Raw genomic sequence first — 20412 nt, 5'->3', positions numbered from 1 at the left:
TGGATTTTAGTAAAGAATGTGATACTGTCCTTTAAAAAGGCAGGATAGCACTCTGCATCTGGAATAATGGGGTGGTAATCAGACTGAATATACAAATGTATCTGGAGAAAAAGTGTGTCCGTCAAAATGATCAGTGTTGGTTGGGTGGTCAGTTGTTCAGTGGGGAAGCAAGAAAAAGGCACTTTACTAAGCAGATGTTAACAATGCCCTTCCAAGATTATTGCAGATTTTGTGGTTTGATTGCTATGACGGTTTACCTAAATGAAGAAAATGTGCTGCTTGTATGACTTTCAACTAGTTTGGTCCCTGTAAAAGTTATTTCTAATTATAAATTAGTAGATGTGCTTTTGACTCAGGGAAGGAAAGTGCTTGTTCTATGGATTTGAGTGCTTTGATTACATGACAGCCTTTTCTCATTGTAAATTAAAATAAGCTAATATAGTTATTGAAATGTAGGCCCATGGACTTGGGTTATTATAGGTCCAGCTGAAAGATGGATCTACTCTAGGAATATTGGCAAACTTGCCTCTGGATCTTCTTGAGGGCAGTCAGATTTCAGTGTGTGTTAATTTCACCAGGGAAAGTACCTCGGCTGTCTAATTCCTTTGGGAAAGAGCTAGCCGACTCTGTCTGGCAGTGACATTGATAATGGCACCATCTCTGAAATCTGAACACTCACCCTATGGATAGAATGTCCATCTTCTGCCTCCTTTTATCCTACCTTACACATAGCTGTAATTGGGGTTCTTAGCAGTAAGGAAATGATTGAGGCAGAAAGTCCATCCACACCCTGTAGTTCTAGTACTGAACTCACCAATGGACATTTGATGACATGATCCCAAAATGATGTAAATTACTGAAGAACAGAAAGCCGCATAACAGACATTGAGAGGAGGAATCAGTTGCCTCGTCAGCAAGCTAAACGTCAGGGCTGAAAAACAAGATAATTCAAGTAAGAAAAGGTAGGCTGGCTTTTCAAAGTCACCTTTAATGAAAACTGTAAAGAATATTGAAAATAAAAATGATCTACGTGTCTAGCTGCTGAGTGTGGTAATAAGATCTCTTAACCTGCAGCCCGTCATTAGTGCCTTTTATTACCCTTTGATATCTAGATTCTCCTCCTATTTTACCACGTACTTTTATACCTCAGTTCTAAATCACAGGCTTAAACACCTCTCCTTTCAAGGTCTTCATGCTAATCATGGAAAACAGATGTCACAACAATAAGACCTCTGTTTCCAGCAGTTGAGAAGCAGCCCCATTTCACACCTTGTCTAATAGTAGAAGGCCCGGGCATCCTCCAAGACTGGAAATAAAGCTGGAGAACAAGGGAAGAATCATATGTAACTGGCTTGATTCCACATTGGTATGTGCAGTCCCTCTTTCATATGACAATTACTTAGGTCTCTTTCTTCAACAACTCCTTCAATGCTTACTTTCTTTTCCAAGAACACCATGAGAATTTGGAAATTTTGAAGCAAATGGATTAACGTGCATGGTGTCATCTTTTCATCCTTTGATGTAACAAACCCATAGCTCCTGCCCTAAGGGTGTATCATCATCATCATCATCATCATCTTCTTCTTCTTCTTCTTCTCTTTTTCTTCTTTCTTCTTTCTTCTTCTCCTTCTCCTCCTCCTCCTCCTCCTCCTCCTTCTTCTTTTGAAAGAGAGAGAGCGAGAGAGCACGTGTACATGTGCAGGGGCAGGGGAGGATTGGAGTGGGACAGAGGGCGAGGGAGAGAGAGAATGTTGAGCAGGCTCCTTCCTAGCATGGAGCTCCATGTGTGGCTCAATCTCATGATCTTGAGGTCACAACCTGAGACAAAATCAAGAGTCTAACAACCAACCGACTGAACCACCCAGGCACCCCTGGGTGGTCTATTTTCAATTTACATCATACCATGTGCTCACTTGAATTCAGTTATGAGTTCAGTGAGCCAATTTAGTGTCTTAGACAAGAAAGGTTGTGTGTGTGTGTGTGTGTGTGTGTGTGTGTGTAGAAGTTCAAACATGTACAAAAACAGAGTATAATGGGCTCCCATTATACCCATCACCTGCTTCAACAGTGGTCAACTCATGGCCAATCTTGTCTCATCTATTCCCTCACTCCTCTCCCACTTCATAATATTTTTAAGCAAATCCAAGACAGGAAATGATTTCATCTGATGATATTTCAGTACATATCTTTAAAAGAAGACCCTCTTATTTTTTTAAGAAGATTTTATTTATTTGTTTGACAGAGAGAGACATAGCGAGAGAGGGAACACAAACAGGAGGAGTGGGAGAAGGAGAAGCAGGCTTCCTGCTGAGCAGGGAGCCCGAAGCGGGGCTAGATCCCAGAACCCTGGGATCGGGACCTGAGCCAAAGGCAGACACTTAAGACTGAGCCACCCAGGCACCACAACTCTCTTATTTTTTTTAAAGTAATCTCTACACCCAATGTAGGGCTCAAACTCATGACCCTGATATCGTGCTCTACTGACTAAGCCAACCAGGTGCCCCAAAAGAAGATACTCTTTTATTTCACTAGTTTATTTATTTTTAATGATTTTATTTATTTGAGAGAGAGAGCACGAACAGGGGCAGAGGTGGAGGGAGAGGGAGAAGGAGAGGAAGAAGCAGATTCCCCACCAAGTAGGGAGCCCAGTGCAGGACTTGATCCCAGGACTCTAGGATCATGACCTGAGCCAAAGGCAGATGCTTAACCAGCTGAGCCACTCAGGTGCTCTAGAATACCCTCTTTTAATTTAACTACAATACCATCATTATACCTAAGAAATTAAAGATGGTTCTCTATCAAATATCCAGTCAATGGTCAAATTTCCCTGCTTATTTCATAAATGGTTGTTGTAGTAGAGAACCCCTAAGATGATCTGTAATGGCTAATTAGTTTTCCTGCCTCTGTGTGATCCTCACCCCTTAAGTGTGGGATGGACCTAGTAACTTGCATCTCATAAACCGACTACAACAAAGATGACAGGATGTCACTTTGAGAGTAGATTGCAAGACGACTGTGGCTTCTATCTTGGTTGCTCTTTAACTCACTGTCTCTTTCATCTAGGCCACAAGCTGCCACAGTTGGCTTGAAGAATGTGTGACCTATATAATTAAACAGGGCTTAGAAGGCACCACACTTGGCTTAAGGCTCTACTCTGACCATCTTGAAATTCTGAATATTTTTTGGACTAGGGGTTCTGCATGTAGCTGATCCTGCCAGCTGCCATATTAGGAGGGCACTCAAGTGCTCTTGGAGATGGAGGCCCATGAGGTGAGAAACCCAGGCCTGTCAGCAGACACATGAAAGAGCCTGAAAACTGATCTGCAGCCTCTGTGGACAGCTTGACTACAACCACATGAGAAATCTTCAGCCAAAGATTTGGGGTGATATTTAAAAAAAATATTTGCTGTTATATGTTGTACTATCTTTGACAATCTTTATCAGATTCAAATGAAGTTCTCACATTGGTTGATAGGTCTCTTAGATCTTTGTAATTTATAGTTTCTCCTTCCACATTTTTTTTCCTAAGCAAGGTTCTAATGATTGCAAAACCAAAAACCCAAACCACCTCCCTCAACCCCCTCCCACACACACAGAAAAATTGCTCAAATTAGCTTAAGCAAAACAGGAAATTTACTAAAAGTGTACAAAGTACAGTTAGGCCTCATCAGAGACTGCAACCGGAACTAAAAAAACCATCAGGATCCAAGGCAGTGATCTCCCTATTTTCTTTGTCTCCAGGTTTGCACAGTCTCCTGTCTTTGTTTCCAGTTTGGGGCCACTGTGAACAACATTGCCATGAATATTCTTGTACATGCCTCTTGGTGCATCAAAGTACAAGTTCCTTGGGATTCTATATTCTGAAGCATAATTGCTGGGGCATTTTGCCAGAAAATGCCAACCTGTTTTCCAAATGGTTATATAACTTACACTTCCACCAGCATTGTATGACAGTTCCCATTATCTGCATCTGTGTTAGCACATGATACTGTCAGGTTTTAAATTTTAGTGTGTATGAGTTAGTGTGTAACTCATTTGAACCTCACTTTTCACTTCACTGATTGTCAATAATGTTGATCAGTCTCATTTAGTTGTTTCCTTACAGATTTGTAGGAGTATATATGTTACAGATTTAAATCCTTTGTTGGGTACATGTATTACAAATACCTCTCCAATTCTGTGGTTTGTCGTTCAATCTTAATGTGTCTTTGAATGAACAAGAATTTTACTTAATTCAATTTATTAGTCTTTTCCTTTTTTTTCACTTTTTAAAAATTTCTTTTCAGCATAACAGTATTTATTGTTTTTGCACCACACCCAGTGCTCCATGCAATACATGCCCTCCCTATTACCCACCACCTGGTTCCCCAACCTCCCACCCCCCCGCCCCTTCAAAACCCTCAGGTTGTTTTTCAGAGTCCATAGTCTCTCATGGTTCATCTCCCCTTCCAATTTCCCTATTAGTCTTTTCCTTTTAAGCAGGCTAGTGTTTCTTATGTCTTCTTTGAGAAATCATTTTCTACTTCAAGATCATGAAAATATTCTTCTACGTAATTCTAAAAATCCTTTATTGTTTTACCTTTCACATTTAGGTCTTTAATCTACCAGGAATAGATTTTTATGTATGGCATAGGGAAGAGGTCTAAAAATGGTGGGGTTTTTGGTGCTGTTCTTGTTGTTTTTAGTAGGTTCCTGCACACCCGGCATGGAGCCCAATGTAGGGCTTAAATTCATGACTCTGAGATCAAGAGCTGAGCTGAGATCAAGAGTCACACACTTAACTGACTGAGCCACCCAGCTGCTCCTAAAAATTATTTTTTCATGTAAGTATCCATATCCACATATTGTTTTATATCATTCATTAAGAAGTTTGTTTCTATAGTGAAACATCTGATATAAAGTATGCAACATATATTTGTATGATTCTTTTCTGTTCCATTGGTCTGGTTATCACTGTAATACCACACCATCTTGCTATTTTGTAGGAATTAGTTTAGTAATAGTTTTGATAATTTAAGTCAAAAATGCCTATTTTTATTGTGAAATATAGTATATATATAGAAAGTGCATTAAAATAAATGTTGATGGGGTGCCTGGGTGGCTCAGTCTGTTGAACAACTAACACTTGGTTTTGGCTCATGTCATGATCTCAGGGTGTGGGTTGATCCACACCTGGGTTGTGTTCTGTGCTCAGGAAGAGTCTGTTTGGGATTCTTTCCCTCTGCTCCTCCCTTAACTCATGAGCTCTCTCAGGTGCACTCTCTCCCTTTCTCTCAAATAAATAAATAAATCTTAAAAAAAAATAGATGTTGAGCTGAATGAATACTTATAAAACAAATACCTTTGTTACCACCATCCAGGTTTTTGTTATAATTCTACCTGTTCCCACAAAGGTATTCATTATTTTGACTTGGTGATAAAAATTTATTTGTTTTTCTTTATAGTTTTACCAGTAGTATACATGTTTCTAAACAATAGAGTTTAGTTCAGTATGAATTTTCAGTTTGAATTTTATATACACACACATATATATATATATTTTAAGGATTTATTCATTTGACAGAGAGAGACACAACAAGAGAAGAAACACAAGCAGGGAAAGTGGGAGAGGAAGAAGCAGGCTTCCCGCTGAGCAGGGAGCCTGATGCGGGGCGTGATCCCGGGATCATGACTTCAGCTGAAGGCAGATACTTAATGACTGAGCCACCCAAGTGCCTGAGTTTGAATTTTATATTAATGGAGTTACACTGTATATAATTTTTATTTCTGCTTCTTTTGTTCAGTATCATGTGTATAGGACACCATGTTGTGGTGAGTGCCTGAGATTGCTCATGTTCCTTGCACGTATTCCAATATACACATATAAGAATGTTTATTTATTCTGTCTACTTTTGGTGGACATTATCTTAAATATTATAACTTTATATTAAGTCTTGATAATTGGAGGAGCAGGTATTCCCATGCTATTCTTTCAAAAGAATTTGGCCATTCTTGGCTTTTTGCATTTACACATACATTTTAGCATGTGCTTATAATGTTCCATTAAAAAAATGCTATTGGCGGGGCGCCTGGGTGGCTCAGTGGGTTAAAGCCTCTGCCTTCGGCTCAGGTCATGTTCTCAGGGTTCTGGGATCGAGCCCCGCATCAGGCTCTCTGCTCAGCATGGAGCTGCTGCCCCCCTCTCTCTGCCTGCCTCTCTGCCTACTTGTGATCTCTGTCTATCAAATAAATAAATAAAATCTTTAAAAAAATGCTGTTGGGATCTACATTAACATTGTAATGAATCTATGAAGTTTATTTTGAGAGAACTGAGATCTTTAAATATTGAGTCTTCTAACTTCTGGACATGCTATTTCTCCATTAATTTCAATTAAGTTAGTTAATTAATACCACTCAGTAAACTATAATTTCTCTAAAGAGGACTTACATATCTTTTCTTAGTTTCATTACAATTTATTCCATATTTTTTATGCTTTTGGTAAAAGTTATCTTTTTTTTAAAAAATTTCACTATCTGTTCCCTGCAGGTATGTAAGAATATACTTTATTTTTATATACTGATCTTGTATCCAGCAAACTAGATAAAGTCTTATTAGTTCTATTAATTATTTGTAGGTTATTTTCTTCATCAGAAAAATCATCATCTATAACTAAGAAGTTTTATTTCTTCCTTTACAATCTTTATACTGATATTTCTTTTTCTGGCTTTAATGTGCTGCCTGTGAATTCAAGTATAATGTTGAATAGCCCCTATTTACTCTTTAAAAATATATATATATAATATTGATTTATTTTTTAAGTAAGCTCTGTACTCAGTATGGGGCTTAAACTCATGACTCTGGGATTAAGAGTTGCACGGTCCACCGACTAAGCCAGTCAGGTGTCCCATCCCTTATTTACTAATTGATAAGCAACAGAGAGCACAAAGAGAAAGTCTTTTGAAATGTAGTTTTTCTTTCTTTCTTTCTTCCTTCCTTCCTTTTTTTTTTTTTTTAAGATTTATTCATTTATTTTAGAGAGAGAGTAAGCAGGAGGAGGGGCAGAGGGAGAGGAAGAGAGAATACTCAAGCAGACTCCCTGCTGAGAGCAGACCCAGATGCAGGGTTCAATCCCAGGACCCCAAGATCATGACCTGAGCTGAAATCAGGAGTTGGTTGCCCAACTAACTGAGCCACCCAGGCACCCTGAAATGTAGGATTTCAAATAACTTACCAATACAGGGAAGTGAGAGAATTACTTGGTGGGACCCTGAGAACTAAGTGGTCTAATCTTGGTTAAGCTTAGGCTGTGGAGAAATAAAGGGAAACCAAGTTTCCAAACTTCCCACTACCTTAAAAAATTGTTAAATTTTAAACACATTTTAGACTTACAGAAAAGTTTCAAAAATAATAGTTCCCATTAATCCTTACTTAGCTTGTAATGTTAGTATTTTATATAGTCATTGTATAATTATCAGAATCAGGAAATTAACATTATAAATTAACTAAAGACTTTATTTGACTCTCATTAGTTGTCCCACTAATTTCCATTTCTGTCAGGGACTCTATCCAGAATCCCACATTCATTTTAGTTGTTATTTCTCTTCAGCCCTGCAATCTATAATAGTTCCTCAGTCTTTACTTGATTTTGACACTTTGAAAGAATATTAACAGATCAATTATTTTGCCAAATGCTCCTCATCTGGGGTGGTCTTTAGCTTCTGCATGATAGTACAAGTTTACACGTTTTTGGTGAGAATGCTACAGACATAATGTTGTGTCCTTCTTAGTGTGTCATATCACAGGATTCATAAAATCTCTGTATGTCTTACTACTGGTGATGACATAGCATTGATCACTTGGTTCAGGTTGTTTCTCTCAAGTTCTCTACTGTAGAGTAGAGAAGTAGTTAGCAATTATCTTAAGAAAGATTCTTCAAAACTACACAGATCTCCTTACAAACTTGCAAACTTTCATCCATTAATTTTAACATCTGTTGGTGGATTTTATCCATGAAAATTACTAGTGTGGTGATTTTCTACCTTCTTTTATGTTTATAAATTGGAATTGTACTATAAGGAAGATCTAGAACTTTTTATTATTTTTAATTTTAAAATTTTTTTTAAATTTTATTTATTTGACAGAGAGAAATCACAACTAGGCAGAGAGGCAGGCAGAGAGAGAGGAGGAAGCAGGCTCCCCGCTGAGCAGAGAGCCCAATGCGGGGCTCGATCCCAGGACCCTGGAATCACGACCCGAGCTGAAGGCAGAGGCTTTAATCCACTGAGCCACCCAGGTGCCCCAATTTTTAAATTTTTAAAAAAGATTTTATTTACTTATTTGATGGAGATCACAAGTAAGCAGAGAGGCAGGCAGAGAGAGAGAGGAGGAAGCAGGCTCCCCACTGAGCAGAGAGCCCAATGTGGGGCTCGATCCCAGGACCCTGAGATCATGACCTGAGCCAAAGGCAGAGGTTTTAACCCACTGAGCCACCCAGGTGCACCAACATTTAGAACTTTTTAAATAATTTCTTCGCCATGTAGTATTTTTGTTTCATTTGAAGAAAATTATTAAGTTGTCAGATACTACCTATTTAGGTATAAATAAAACTTTTGAATTATTTATACAACAAATTATTTCATTACTCACACTACTTAAAATAATACACAATCCCTTAGTTAGCAAGAGTTGCTCAGATTCATTCATTCATGTAGTTATGTAATTATTATTATTCATGAAAGATCTTGTGTACCCACTATGTGTTAGATACTATGCTGGATGCTAGGTAAATTGATATATCTATCCCCTTTGGTATGAAATTACACAGATGATTTGGTACTTTAGCAATGGGATGGCCTCAATTTTCACCATAATTGAAGGACCTTTGATAAGTGGGAGTCAGTAGAGGACTCACAGTTAAAGCATCAGTCCCAAGAGTTCAGGTCTTCCATTATAGCCCTCTAGAGACTTTCTGATACTTTTCTGGAAGTGAATGTACCCATACAAATGGAACATTTTGGTTTATAGCTGCCACATGGAAATTTTACAAGGTACTCCTTTATATTGGGAATGCAAGGATGGTTCAATATTTAAAAATCAATTAATGTAATCTACCATATTAATAATCAAAAGAGAAAAATCACATGCTCATATCAACAATGCAGAAAAAGCATTTGAGAAAATACACCATCTATTCATGATAAAAATTCTCAGCAAGCTAGAATAGATGGAAATTTCCTTCACCTAATAAAGGGCATCTACAAAAATCCTACAGCTAATATCATACTTAATGGTGAAAGATTAAATGCTTTCCCTCCTAAGATCAGGAACATGGCAAAAATGTCCATTCTCACCACTCTTTTTCAGCATTGTACTGGAAATCTTAGCTAGCACAATAAGCAAGAAAAAGCCACAAAGGCCATTCAGATTAAAAAGAAATATAACTGTCCTTATTTATAGGTGACATGATTATCAATGTAGTAAACCCCAAGGAAAAAAGATTATTAGAGTTAGTAAATGAGTTGCAGGATACAAGGTGAACACAAAAATCAATTGTATTTCTATATGTAAACAATGAACAACTAGAAAACAAAACTGTTTTTAATTACTACAAACAATAACTCTTCCAAATGAAATGCTTAGATATAATTCTAACAAAACATGTGTAAGATCTGTATGCTGAAAACTACAAATGCTAATGAAGGAAATCAAAGAAGACCAAAACAAATGGAGAGATATACTGTGATCATGGATTGGAAACTCAACATAATAAAGGTATCAGTTACCCCCAAAGTGATCTATGGGCTTAATGCAACAGCCATCAATATCACAATAGGATTTTTTTTTGTGGGGGCACCTGGGTGGCTCAGTGAGTTAAGTCTCAGCCTTCAGCTCAGGTCATCAGCTCGGAGTCCTGGGATCGAGTCCTCATCGGGCTTTCAGCTCAGCAGGGAGCCTGCTTCCCCCTTTCTCTCTGCTTGGCTTCTTGTGATCTCTCTCTCTGTCAATAAATAAATAAAATCTTTTAAAAAAGGATTTTTTTGGGGTGCCTGGGTGGCTCAGTGGGTTAAAGCCTCTGCCTTCGGCTCAGGTCATGATCCCAGGGTCCTGGGATCGAGCCCCGCATCGGGCTCTTTGCTCAGCAGGAAGCCTGCTTCCCTTCCTCTTTCTCTCTGCCTGCCTCTCTGCCTACTTGTGATCTCTGTCAAATAAATAAATAAAATCTTAAAAAAAAATTAAAAAGGATTTTTTTGTAGATACAAAGAAGCTGATGCTAAAATTTATATAAATTTTAAGCTAAAACAATTTTGGAAAAGAACAAAATTAGAGGGATCACACTACCCAACTTTTAGACTCATTATAAAGATACAATAATCAAAACATGATATAGGTAAAGGGAAAGACAAGTAGATCAATAGAACAGAGTCCAGAAATAGACCCACAAAAATATGGCTGTTTGATCTTTGACAAAAGTGCAAAAACAATTCAGTGAGAAATAGCCTTCTTTAAAAATGATGTTGAATATGTAACAAAAAATATACCTTGACCTAAACTTCACACTTTATGTAAAGATTAACTCAAAATAGATCATAGATCTAAACGTAAAACATAAAGCTTTAAGACTTTTAAAAGAAAACATAAAAGAAAATCTTTGTGACCTGGGAGTTAGGTAAAATGTTCTTATATGTGATAGGAAAAGCACAATCCACAAAAGGAAAAAAATGGATAAATTGGACCTCATCAAAATTAAAGCCTCTTGTTCTGTTAAACACATTATCAGAGAATGAAAAGATAAGCTACAGACTGAGAGAAAGTATTTCCAAACTACATATTGACAAAGGATTTGTATCCAGAATATATAAAGAAGTCTCAAAAATTAACAGTAAGAAAACAAAAGGTTTTTTTCCAACTAAAAAAATGGGCAAAAGAGTTGAACAGGCACTTCACTAAAGAGGATATGAGGATAGGGGTGCCTGGATGGTGCTGTTGGTTGAGTGTCTGACTCTTGGTTTTGTCCCAGATTGTGATTTCAGGGTTGTGAGATTGAGCCCCATGTGGGGCTCTATGCCCAGTCTGGAGTCTGCTTGAGATTCTCTCTCCCTCCTCTTATTTCCCTCCAGCTCATGTTCTCTCTCTTTCTCTAAAATAATAAATAAATACAAATCTTTTAAAAAAGGATATGAGGATAGCAAAAATGAACATGAAAAGATGTTCAACCTCATTAGCCATTAGGGAAATACAAACTATACCCATAAGCAGACATCTATAGACACTACATATCTCTTAGAATGGTTACAATAAAAGATAATTAAAATTAGCTTTCGGGGTGCCTGGGTGACTCCGTGGTTTAAGCCTCTGCCTTCGGCTCAGGTCATGATCTCAGGGTCCTGGGATCAAGCCCCGCATCGGGCTCTCTGCTCAGTGAGGAGCCTGTTTCTCCCTCTCTCTCTGCCTGCCTCTCTGCCTACTTGTGACCTCTCTCTCTGTCAAACAAATAAATAAAAAACAAACAAACTAACTAACTAACTTTCATCAAAATAAGAATTTTGCCCTGTAAATACTCTGTTGGAAGGACGAAAAGACAGGCTACAGATTGGGAGAAAAAATTTATAAAACATAAAAGATAAAGGACTAATATCTAGAATATATAAATAACTCTTGAAACTCAACAGTGAAAATGCAAATAATCTGAGTTATAACATGAGCAAAAGACAGGAAGAGCCATCTCATTTAAATATACAGGTGGGAGGGGCCCCAGGGTGGCTCAGTCATTAAGTCTGCCTTGGGCTCAGGTCATGATCCCAGGGTCCTGGGATAGAGTCCTGCATCAGACTCCCTGCTCAGTGGGAAGACTGCTTCTCCCTCTCCCACTCCCTGTGCTTGTGTTCCCTCTCTCACTGTGTCTCTGTCAAATAAATAAATAAATCTTAAAAAAAAGTATATATATATACATACACATATAAACACACACAAGTGGGGAATTAGCATAGGGAAAAATCTTAAACATCACAAGGCATTAGGGAAATGCAAACAAACCACAATGAGACACCCCCATTAGAATGGACCCCACCCACCCCCAAAAAAAGTAGTGACAACACCAAATGCTAGTGAGGATACAGAACAACTAGCACTCATAGACCACTCATGCTGGTGGGAATATAAAATGATATAACCATTCTAGAAAAAAGCTGGCAGTTTCTTACAAATCTAAAGATGCAACTATTCTACAACTCCACAATTGTGCTCCTGATCACTTACCCCAGAGAAATGAAGACTATGTTCATTAACCTGTGCATAAATGTTCAAAACAGCTTTATTTGTAATAGCCAAAACCCAGAAACAATCCAGATACACTTTAAGGGTGAATGTTTAAATAAACTATGGCACATCCATACCACGGAATTTTACTTAGTAATAAAAAGGAAAAAACTACTGATACATACAAAAACCTAGATGAATCTGTAGGGAGTTAAGAAGAGTGAAACAAAGGCAATCTCAAAGAATTTCAACTGTATGGCTCTTCATATAACTTTCTTGAAAGGATAACATTCTAGACATGAAGAACAGATTAGTGGTTGCCAGGGTGAAGGAGGGGATGGGGCAAGGTCAAGTGGGGGTAACTATAAAAGGGTAACATGAGGGGTCCTTGTGGTAGAAATGTTCTGTACCTTGACTATATCAATGTTAATATCCTAGTTGTGAAACTGAACTGTAGTTCTGTAAGATGTTACCACTGGGGATAGTAGGAAAAGGATACAAGGAATGTCTCTGTAGTCTCTTACGAATGTATGTGAACCTATAATTTTTTAAAAGATTTATTTATTTGAGAAAGAGAGAGAGAGAGAGAGCATGCACAAGAGGGAAGAGAAGACAGGCAGAGAGGGAGAGAGAGAATCTCAGGTAGACTCTGCACCGAGCATGGAGCCCACATGGGGCTCAATTTCACAACCCCGAGATCATGACCTAAGCCAAAACAAACAGTCAGACACTCAACCAATTGCACCACCCGGGCATCCCTTGTGAATCGGTAATTATCTAAAAATAGGAAGTTTAATTAAAAAAATACAGACATCATTAAGTGAAGGGTATGGAGGAACTAGAACTCTTGTACATTGCTGGTAGGGATGGACAATGGTAGGTACAGCCCCTCTGGAAATTTGGCAGTTTCTTAGGATGTTACACACATAACTACCATATGACCAACGATACCACTCCAGGGTATTTACCTTAGAGAAATGAAAACTATGTTTCCTGAAAAACCTGTACCTGAATGTTCATAACGACTTTATTTTTGACAACCAAAAACTGGCCATGAAATGTCTCCCAACAAGTGAATGGGTAAACTAGCTGTGGTTATGTCCATGCAATGGACAATTACTCAGGAATGAAAAGGAACAAGCTATTGATGCACATCACAATGTCCATTAATTTCAAAGACAATGTGCTGAATTACATACTCTCTGTGAGTTACATACTCTCTGAGTCCATTTAGATGATATTCTCAAAAAGGCATAACTGTGGTGATGGAGAACAGATCAGTTTTTGCCGGGGCAGATGGGACTAAAAGGAATGGCATAAGAGGGGCACCTGGGTGGCTCAGTGGGTTAAGCCGCTGCCTTCGGCTCAGGTCATGATCTCAGGGTCCTGGGATCGAGCCCCACATTGGGTTCTCTACTCAGCAGGGAGCCTGCATCCCCCTCTCTCTCTGCCTGCCTCTCTACTTGTGATCTCTCTCTCTCTCTCTCTCTCTCTCCGTCAAATAAATAAATAATAAATAAAACCTTTTTAAAAAAAAAAAAAAAGGAATGGCACAAGAGTGTTTTGGGGCTGATAGAACTGTTCTGTATCTTTGTTGTGTTGGTGGTTATGTAAATCCATGCATGTGTTTAAATTTATAGAACTGAACACCAAAAGGGGGAAGAAAAGTCAATTTTCCTGCAGGATAGTTAATTGAGCATTTAAAAAGGGATCCCTTTTCTCCAACTAACAGCCTTGTCCTGGAGCTCGTTGTTAGCTACCTCTCACCCCTTTGCTTGGCCTCTCTTATGCTTCATACAAGCCATACAATCACAGGTTTCAAACCTGTCTGATGGGCCCTGGAAGAATAAAGGAATAGCATTTAAATACTATGTAGTAGGGGCACCTGGGTGGCTCAGTGGGTTAAAGCCTCTGCCTTCAGCTCAGGTCATGATCTCAGGGTCCTGGGATCGAGGCCCACATCAGGCTTTCTGCTCAGTGGGGAGCCTGCTTCTCCCTCTCTCTCTGCCTGCCTCTCTGACTACTTGTGATCTCTGTCTGTCAAATAAATAAAATCTTAAAAAAAAACACAAATAAACACTATGTAGTATTAATTTAAATACTATGTAGTAGTTGCAAACTACTGTGAGTAAAGGATTAATAAAATCTTTTCTCTTTCTCTGTGGATAAATTTGATATTGGGTTAACCTTCTAGCTGTTTCTTTGGAAACCCAGTAATGGTGGGATGTCAGCTGTGTTATCAGCCAATACTGGTTATGGTAAAAATGAGCCTGATTAGTCTATTCTATCTGGACCAAGCTGATCTGTGAATGAAGGATAAATATACAGTGGGAATCGTTAGCTTTGAGCTTCTGAATGCAATAACTCTTGTAACTGGCCATGCCGTTTGTGGGACCCTGGAAGCAAGTTATGAGAATTATGAGAGATGTTGGTTCCTATTCAGGAAATGAGGCTTCTCAAGCCCATGATAACTCCTGCACCTCTGTCTGTGTGATCTTGCTGTCTTCTATCTGAATTGCTGCTTGGAAGACCAAAGAGTGGTGCCTGGACTGCTTTGTGTGTAACTTACTGAAGAGATGCTAGCATGCTGTGTTTCCTATGCTTTACCTTCCTAAGGAAAACCAATGCCAAGTGAGGTCTATTGTAGTTGTGTGAGTATGAAAAGACTGATTAAGCAAAACAAAACAAAACAAAACAAAACAAAAAAATCCCAAACAACATTGAATGAGCATTGCAAATATTCTTGAAACTATTCTATCTAAACTAACTGAGTTTATTTTTTTTCTTAAAGATTTATTTTATTTGAGAGAGTGCATACGCGCTGGGCGGTCGGGGGGGGGGGGCGGTAAGGGCAGAGGGAGAGGGAGAGAATCTCAAGCTGATTCCCTGCTGAGTGTGATGCCAGACAGAAGGCTCCATCCGTCCCACAGCCCTGAGGTCATGACCTGAGCTGAAACCAAGAGTCGGACGCTTAACCACCCAGGTGCCCCGAAACTAACTTAATGTTTTAGAACCCACCCTGGAAGAGTTAGAAATCTGGCAGGTAAGGGAACAGATGGTAGTAATGTAAATGGAATTCACCTACTTCTTTCCATTCATCTAACACAGATAATTGTTTACTCTGGGTGAGCAGACCAGGTCTGACAGGTTGTGGGTGAAGAGGCTTTGAATCTTCCTTACCTTGCGGAACTTGCACAAGGCCAACAGTTATACCAGCAAGTAAGTCTCCAAGAAGCCAATCCTTGAACCGATACAAACACACCCACTCCAGGAAAGGAAAGATCGTTATTATGCATCTTAGGAACTTGTGCCATGAGCAGCTGTGAGAAAGAAGAACAGGGACTTGATAAGATTTTCCAAAGAAAAAGCCCACATAGCCAAGAAAAGGACCAGTGCATAACTATTCCCATATAGCAGCATTTTTTTTTTAAAGATTTTATTTATTTATTTGACAGAGAGAGAGATCACAAGTAGGCAGAGCAATCCCTGCAGAGCAGAGAGCCCCATATGGGGCTCGATCCCAGGACCCCGAGATCATGACCTGAGCCGAAGGCAGCAGCTTAATCCACTGAGCCACCCAGGCGCCCCATAGCAGCATTTCTTGTCAGCTCTATTGACATTCTGACACAGTGGACTAGATAATTCTTTGTTGTGGTGGGTGCGTCCTGCGTCCTGTAGGATGGCTAGCAGCATCCCTGGCCTTTACCTACCAGATGCCAATAGCACCCCCTCCCCCAGTTGTGACACCCCAAAGTGTCTCTAAACATTGCCAAGTCTTCTGTGGGGGACAAAAATCACCTCTGATTGAGAACCAAATGCCATATATATATATAGAACTAAGCCTTATCGTCTAGCATACAAAACAGGATGTTTGAAAAGAATGAAACCCACAAATTTTCCAGTAGGAAAATGGACTCTTACTGTTTTCTCTTGATAAGGACAGTGTTTTGAGATGTGATACTGGTGGGAGGCAGGGGCCATTAAGACGTCTACATTATTCCCATATACCAATTTTCTTTACTGAATATTAACTCTATGCTGCTTTGATCTGTAGTATGTAGAAATTTATAGAAAAGGTAGGTAATGGAATCCTGCACTTTAGGAGCTGGCCATATAAAGGAAAGGCAATAAAATGAAGCTTTATTATCCTTTAACCTAGTGGACATCAATCAGAACCAATTTTGTTATCCAGGAGACATTGGTAAAGTCTGGAGACATTTTTGGTAGTCACAACTGAGGGAGAGGGTGCTATTGGTATCTGGTGGGTAGAGGGCAGGGACTTTGCTAAACATCTTGTAGTGCATAGGACAGCCCCCATGCCAGAAACAATTTTCTTTTCTTTTTTTTTTTTTTAAGATTTTATTTATTTATTTGACAGACGGAGATCACAAGTAGTCAGAGAGGCAGGCAAAGAGAGAGCGGGAAGCAGGATCTCCACTGAGCAGAGACCTCAATGCGGGGATTGATCCCAGGACCCTGAGATCATGACCTGAACCGAAATGCAGAGGCTTAACCCACTGAACCCCTCAGGTGCTCCCAGAGACGATTTTCTGGTCCAAAATGTTACTGATGCTGAGACTGAGAAAACCTACATTAACCTCTGAATCTAAATCTAAAACAGCAGAATCATTGTTAGTCAATTGGTTAATCAACCAACCAACCAGTAAAACTAATATGGTTTTAAATTGCTTTTCGCTATTTACATCTTCGTATGGGCTGAAAGCCAAAAGTATGAAGATATTTTATGTATGAGCTATAGTTGGGTAACTGGGATTTGACTACAGCAACAAATAGAACTTTTGTGTATGCAAAGCTAAAATGTGTGCTCATAAAGAATTTCACATGTTTGACTCTCACAACTATGAGCATTACTCCCCCTAAGGTAATTGAGGCCAAATAAGTGTAAGAGATTTTTCCAAGGTCACAGTCGTGTGGGCAGAGCTGGGGCTACAAACCAGGTCTTCTGATTCTTACTTCAGTGTTCTCTCTACTCTATTTCCACCATAGTTCATAGTGACAGCTATTAAATTCTGTTTGGGAGCCAGGAAAAAGATCATTGGTTTGGAAGGAACATCACATTGCTGTTTTTATGAGAGTCCTTAGATGTTAGGCAAGGATACCTAGGGTGCTTTCTCCAATTATGGCCTCCAAAGGGGAGAGCAGAGCATGTCATGGGGACAATTTTTTCCTTCATCTGATCCTGTCTCTCCCATGTACCACTGGGCAGAAGACAAGCCACTCTAGGCAGAGTCATCAAAGCTCTTTAGCATGGAAAAATAATACAGTGGACATGGAATGATGAGACTCTAGACCTGAAAGAAAATCAAGGAAGGAGATAGAGGAATAGGAGTTGAAGCCAGTGTGTGTGTGCCGGGGGACGGGGAGGGTGGGGGAGGCAGTATAAGCATTTCGACACAAATCTGGATTTTACTCAGGGCATCTTAAAAGTGAGGAATGTAAGAGTCTATGTGAAAGGACCGGGGACATTTTGACAAGAAAGGGAATATTTGTAGTTGCTAATGGAAAGGGAGAAGATGAGGAAAGAGATGAGGTTTTCTGAAGAAAAGACAGAAAGGTGGTTGTGACAGGTGGTTGTGGCACCTGGGTGGCTCAGTTGGTTGAGTGTCTGACTCTTGGTTTCAGCTCAGATCATGATCTCATGGGTCATGAGATCGAGTCTGGTGTTATACTCCATGCTCAGAGTGGAGTCTGCATGAAGGTTCTCTCCTCTGACCCTCCCCCAACTTGCTTTCTTTTTCTCTCTCTCAAATACATAAATACATCTTAAAAAAAAAAAAAAAAGAAGAGGTAGAGTTCAGAGACTTTTTTTTTTAAACTAAAAAAACCCCACCTAAAATCATGTTTTTTATTTGCTAGGTGCCTTGCAAATACTCTTTGAATCTTCACAGTCAAGTAGATGCTAGTATCATCCCCATTTTTACAGATAAGGAAACTGAGGCAAAGTAGGGTTAGATAGCTTACCTAAGGTCATGCAGTTGGGAAACAGCAGAACTGGGATTCATAACCAGGCAATCTGGCTTCTGAGCCTTGCTCTTAACCACAGAGCTGTGGAACCTTTCATGTTAAAAATCCAAAAGTGGATACAATTGTATGTTTCAGAAATAAGGAGCTGGCATGCAGAACCGATCAATTTAAGTATCTAAGGATAGGGAAGGTTGGGGGGAGTTAGGTTGAAATTTCTTTGGTAGTACCTTTTTATGATGAAGTAAAAGTCAGAAAAAGACTCTCCTTTGCAGAGACAATGTCAATGTGCCCCTAAATCCCCTCTTTGATACATGACTTCTGACCCATCTGGAGTAAAGAAAATGAGAATAGTAATGTGGGACTGGGGAGGGTCTCCAAGACCACAACTTACAAAAGGCAGGATATGGACAAGGGAGAATGCCTCAGAGAAGGAAGGTCTACAATAGGGCTGTGTGGAGGCCTTCCTCCCTTGTCACCCAACACAGGCCAACCGTAGTGATAAGTCAAGGGATGAGAAAGACTGATAAATCCCAAGTGTGAGTGAAGACAGCTTGAATACTTAGGGTTGATATAATGATGTAGGTTACAAATGGTCCCTCACCTGAGGTCTATGGACCTTCCCCCATGGGTCTATAGATAGAATTTGTAGGTATGCGAAATTAGGAAAAATTATACCTTTATTTTCATTACCTCCTAACTGAAATTTAGCATTTCCATCAATTATGGATATTGACAACAAGCCACTGTAGTATCGGCAGAACCTTTGTCACCAATAGAAACTGCAATATTTTCATATTACATTCAAATTGCTGCAGAGATCTTAAGATATCATTTATGTTCATCACTACCTTGAAATTATGGTAGTTATTAGATCCACATTATTAAATAACATTATTGTGGTATTTTAAGATATTTTGATAACTATATTTCAACCTAGCTGATTTCCTTTATAGTCCTATGTACTTTATGCTTTAAAAAAATATTCTGGCCAAGACCATTCAATGGGAAAGAGCTGTCTCTTCTTCTTCTTCTTCTTTTTAAAGATTTTATTTATTTATTTGACAGTGAGAGAGAACAAGCAGGCAGAGAGGCAGGCAGAGGGAGAGAGAGAAGCAGGTTCCCCACGGAGCAGGGAGCCTGATGCGGGACTCGATCCCAGGATGCTGGGATCATGACCTGAGTCAAAGGCAGCCGCTTAACCAACTAAGCCACCCAGGCGTCCCAAGAGGTGTCTCTTCAACAAATGGTTCTGGGAAAATGGGATCTCCATATTGAAAGAAAAGTCAGACCCTAACTTTATACTATATACAAAATTAACTCAAAATGGATCAAGAATCTAAATTTAAGAGCTAAAAACTATAAATTTATAGAAGAAAACATAGAAGAAAATCTTCATAATTTTGAATTTCCCAATAGTTTCTTAAAGATGTCACCAAAATCATAGGCAACAAAACAAAAAAATGGATAGACTGGATCTCATGAAAATTATAAACTGGTGCACCAAATGACACTATCAACCCACAGAAAAGATAGTTCACAGAATGGAAGAAAATATTTGCAAATCATATATCTGATAAGGGTTTAGTATCCAGGATATGTACAGAACTACTACAACTCAACAATAAAAAGACAACCTAATTTTAAAAGAGGTAAATAGACATTTCTTTAAAAAAGATATAAAAACAACCAGTAAGCAAATGAAGAGATCTCAACATATTTAGTTCTTAGGGAAATGCCAAAAGAAAACCAAACCAAACCAAACCCACAATGAGATACCACTTCATGCCTGATAGGATAGCTATAATTTAAAAAAAAAAAAAAAAAAGGAAAAATAACAAAAGTTTAAAAGGATACAGAGCAAAACCACTTGTACATTGCTGGTGAGACTGTACAGTGATGCAGCTTATATGAAAAAGTTTGGTAGTTCTTCAAAAAATTAAACATAGAGTCACCATAAGATCCAACAATTCTACTTTCAGTTATATACCCGACAGAGTCGAAGACAGGTTCTCCAACAGATACTCCTATGCCAATATTCATGGCAGCATTATTCACAATAGCCAAAAAGTGAAAACAACCCAAGGGTGCACCAACAGATGAATGGATATGCAAAATACGATATTTACGTACAATGGGATATCATCAGCCATAAAATGAAATGAAGTACACTACAACATAGTTGAAGTGTGAAA

The 20412-nt window shown here is 38.9% G+C and overlaps 1 protein-coding gene across 1 annotated transcript in view; it reads right to left on the bottom strand.

Annotated features, from left to right (window-relative positions):
* SLC26A8 (solute carrier family 26 member 8) overlaps window positions 1–20412 on the bottom strand; it is a 77633-nt gene that overhangs the window by 47845 nt on the left and 9376 nt on the right. Inside the window, exons 3-4 of the mRNA XM_046006496.1 lie at window positions 15416–15555; window positions 815–931 (exon numbers count right to left, since the gene is read on the bottom strand). Of these exons, the coding sequence (XP_045862452.1) occupies window positions 815–931; window positions 15416–15555 (257 nt within the window). The remainder of the gene's footprint in view (window positions 1–814; window positions 932–15415; window positions 15556–20412) is intronic.

Source organism: Meles meles, chromosome 5 (assembly GCF_922984935.1).
Source record: "Meles meles chromosome 5, mMelMel3.1 paternal haplotype, whole genome shotgun sequence".
In the NCBI taxonomy this organism is placed as follows: domain Eukaryota; kingdom Metazoa; phylum Chordata; class Mammalia; order Carnivora; family Mustelidae; genus Meles; species Meles meles.
Note: the sequence above shows the minus strand (reverse complement) of the source record. Positions and strands in the feature narration are given on the sequence as shown.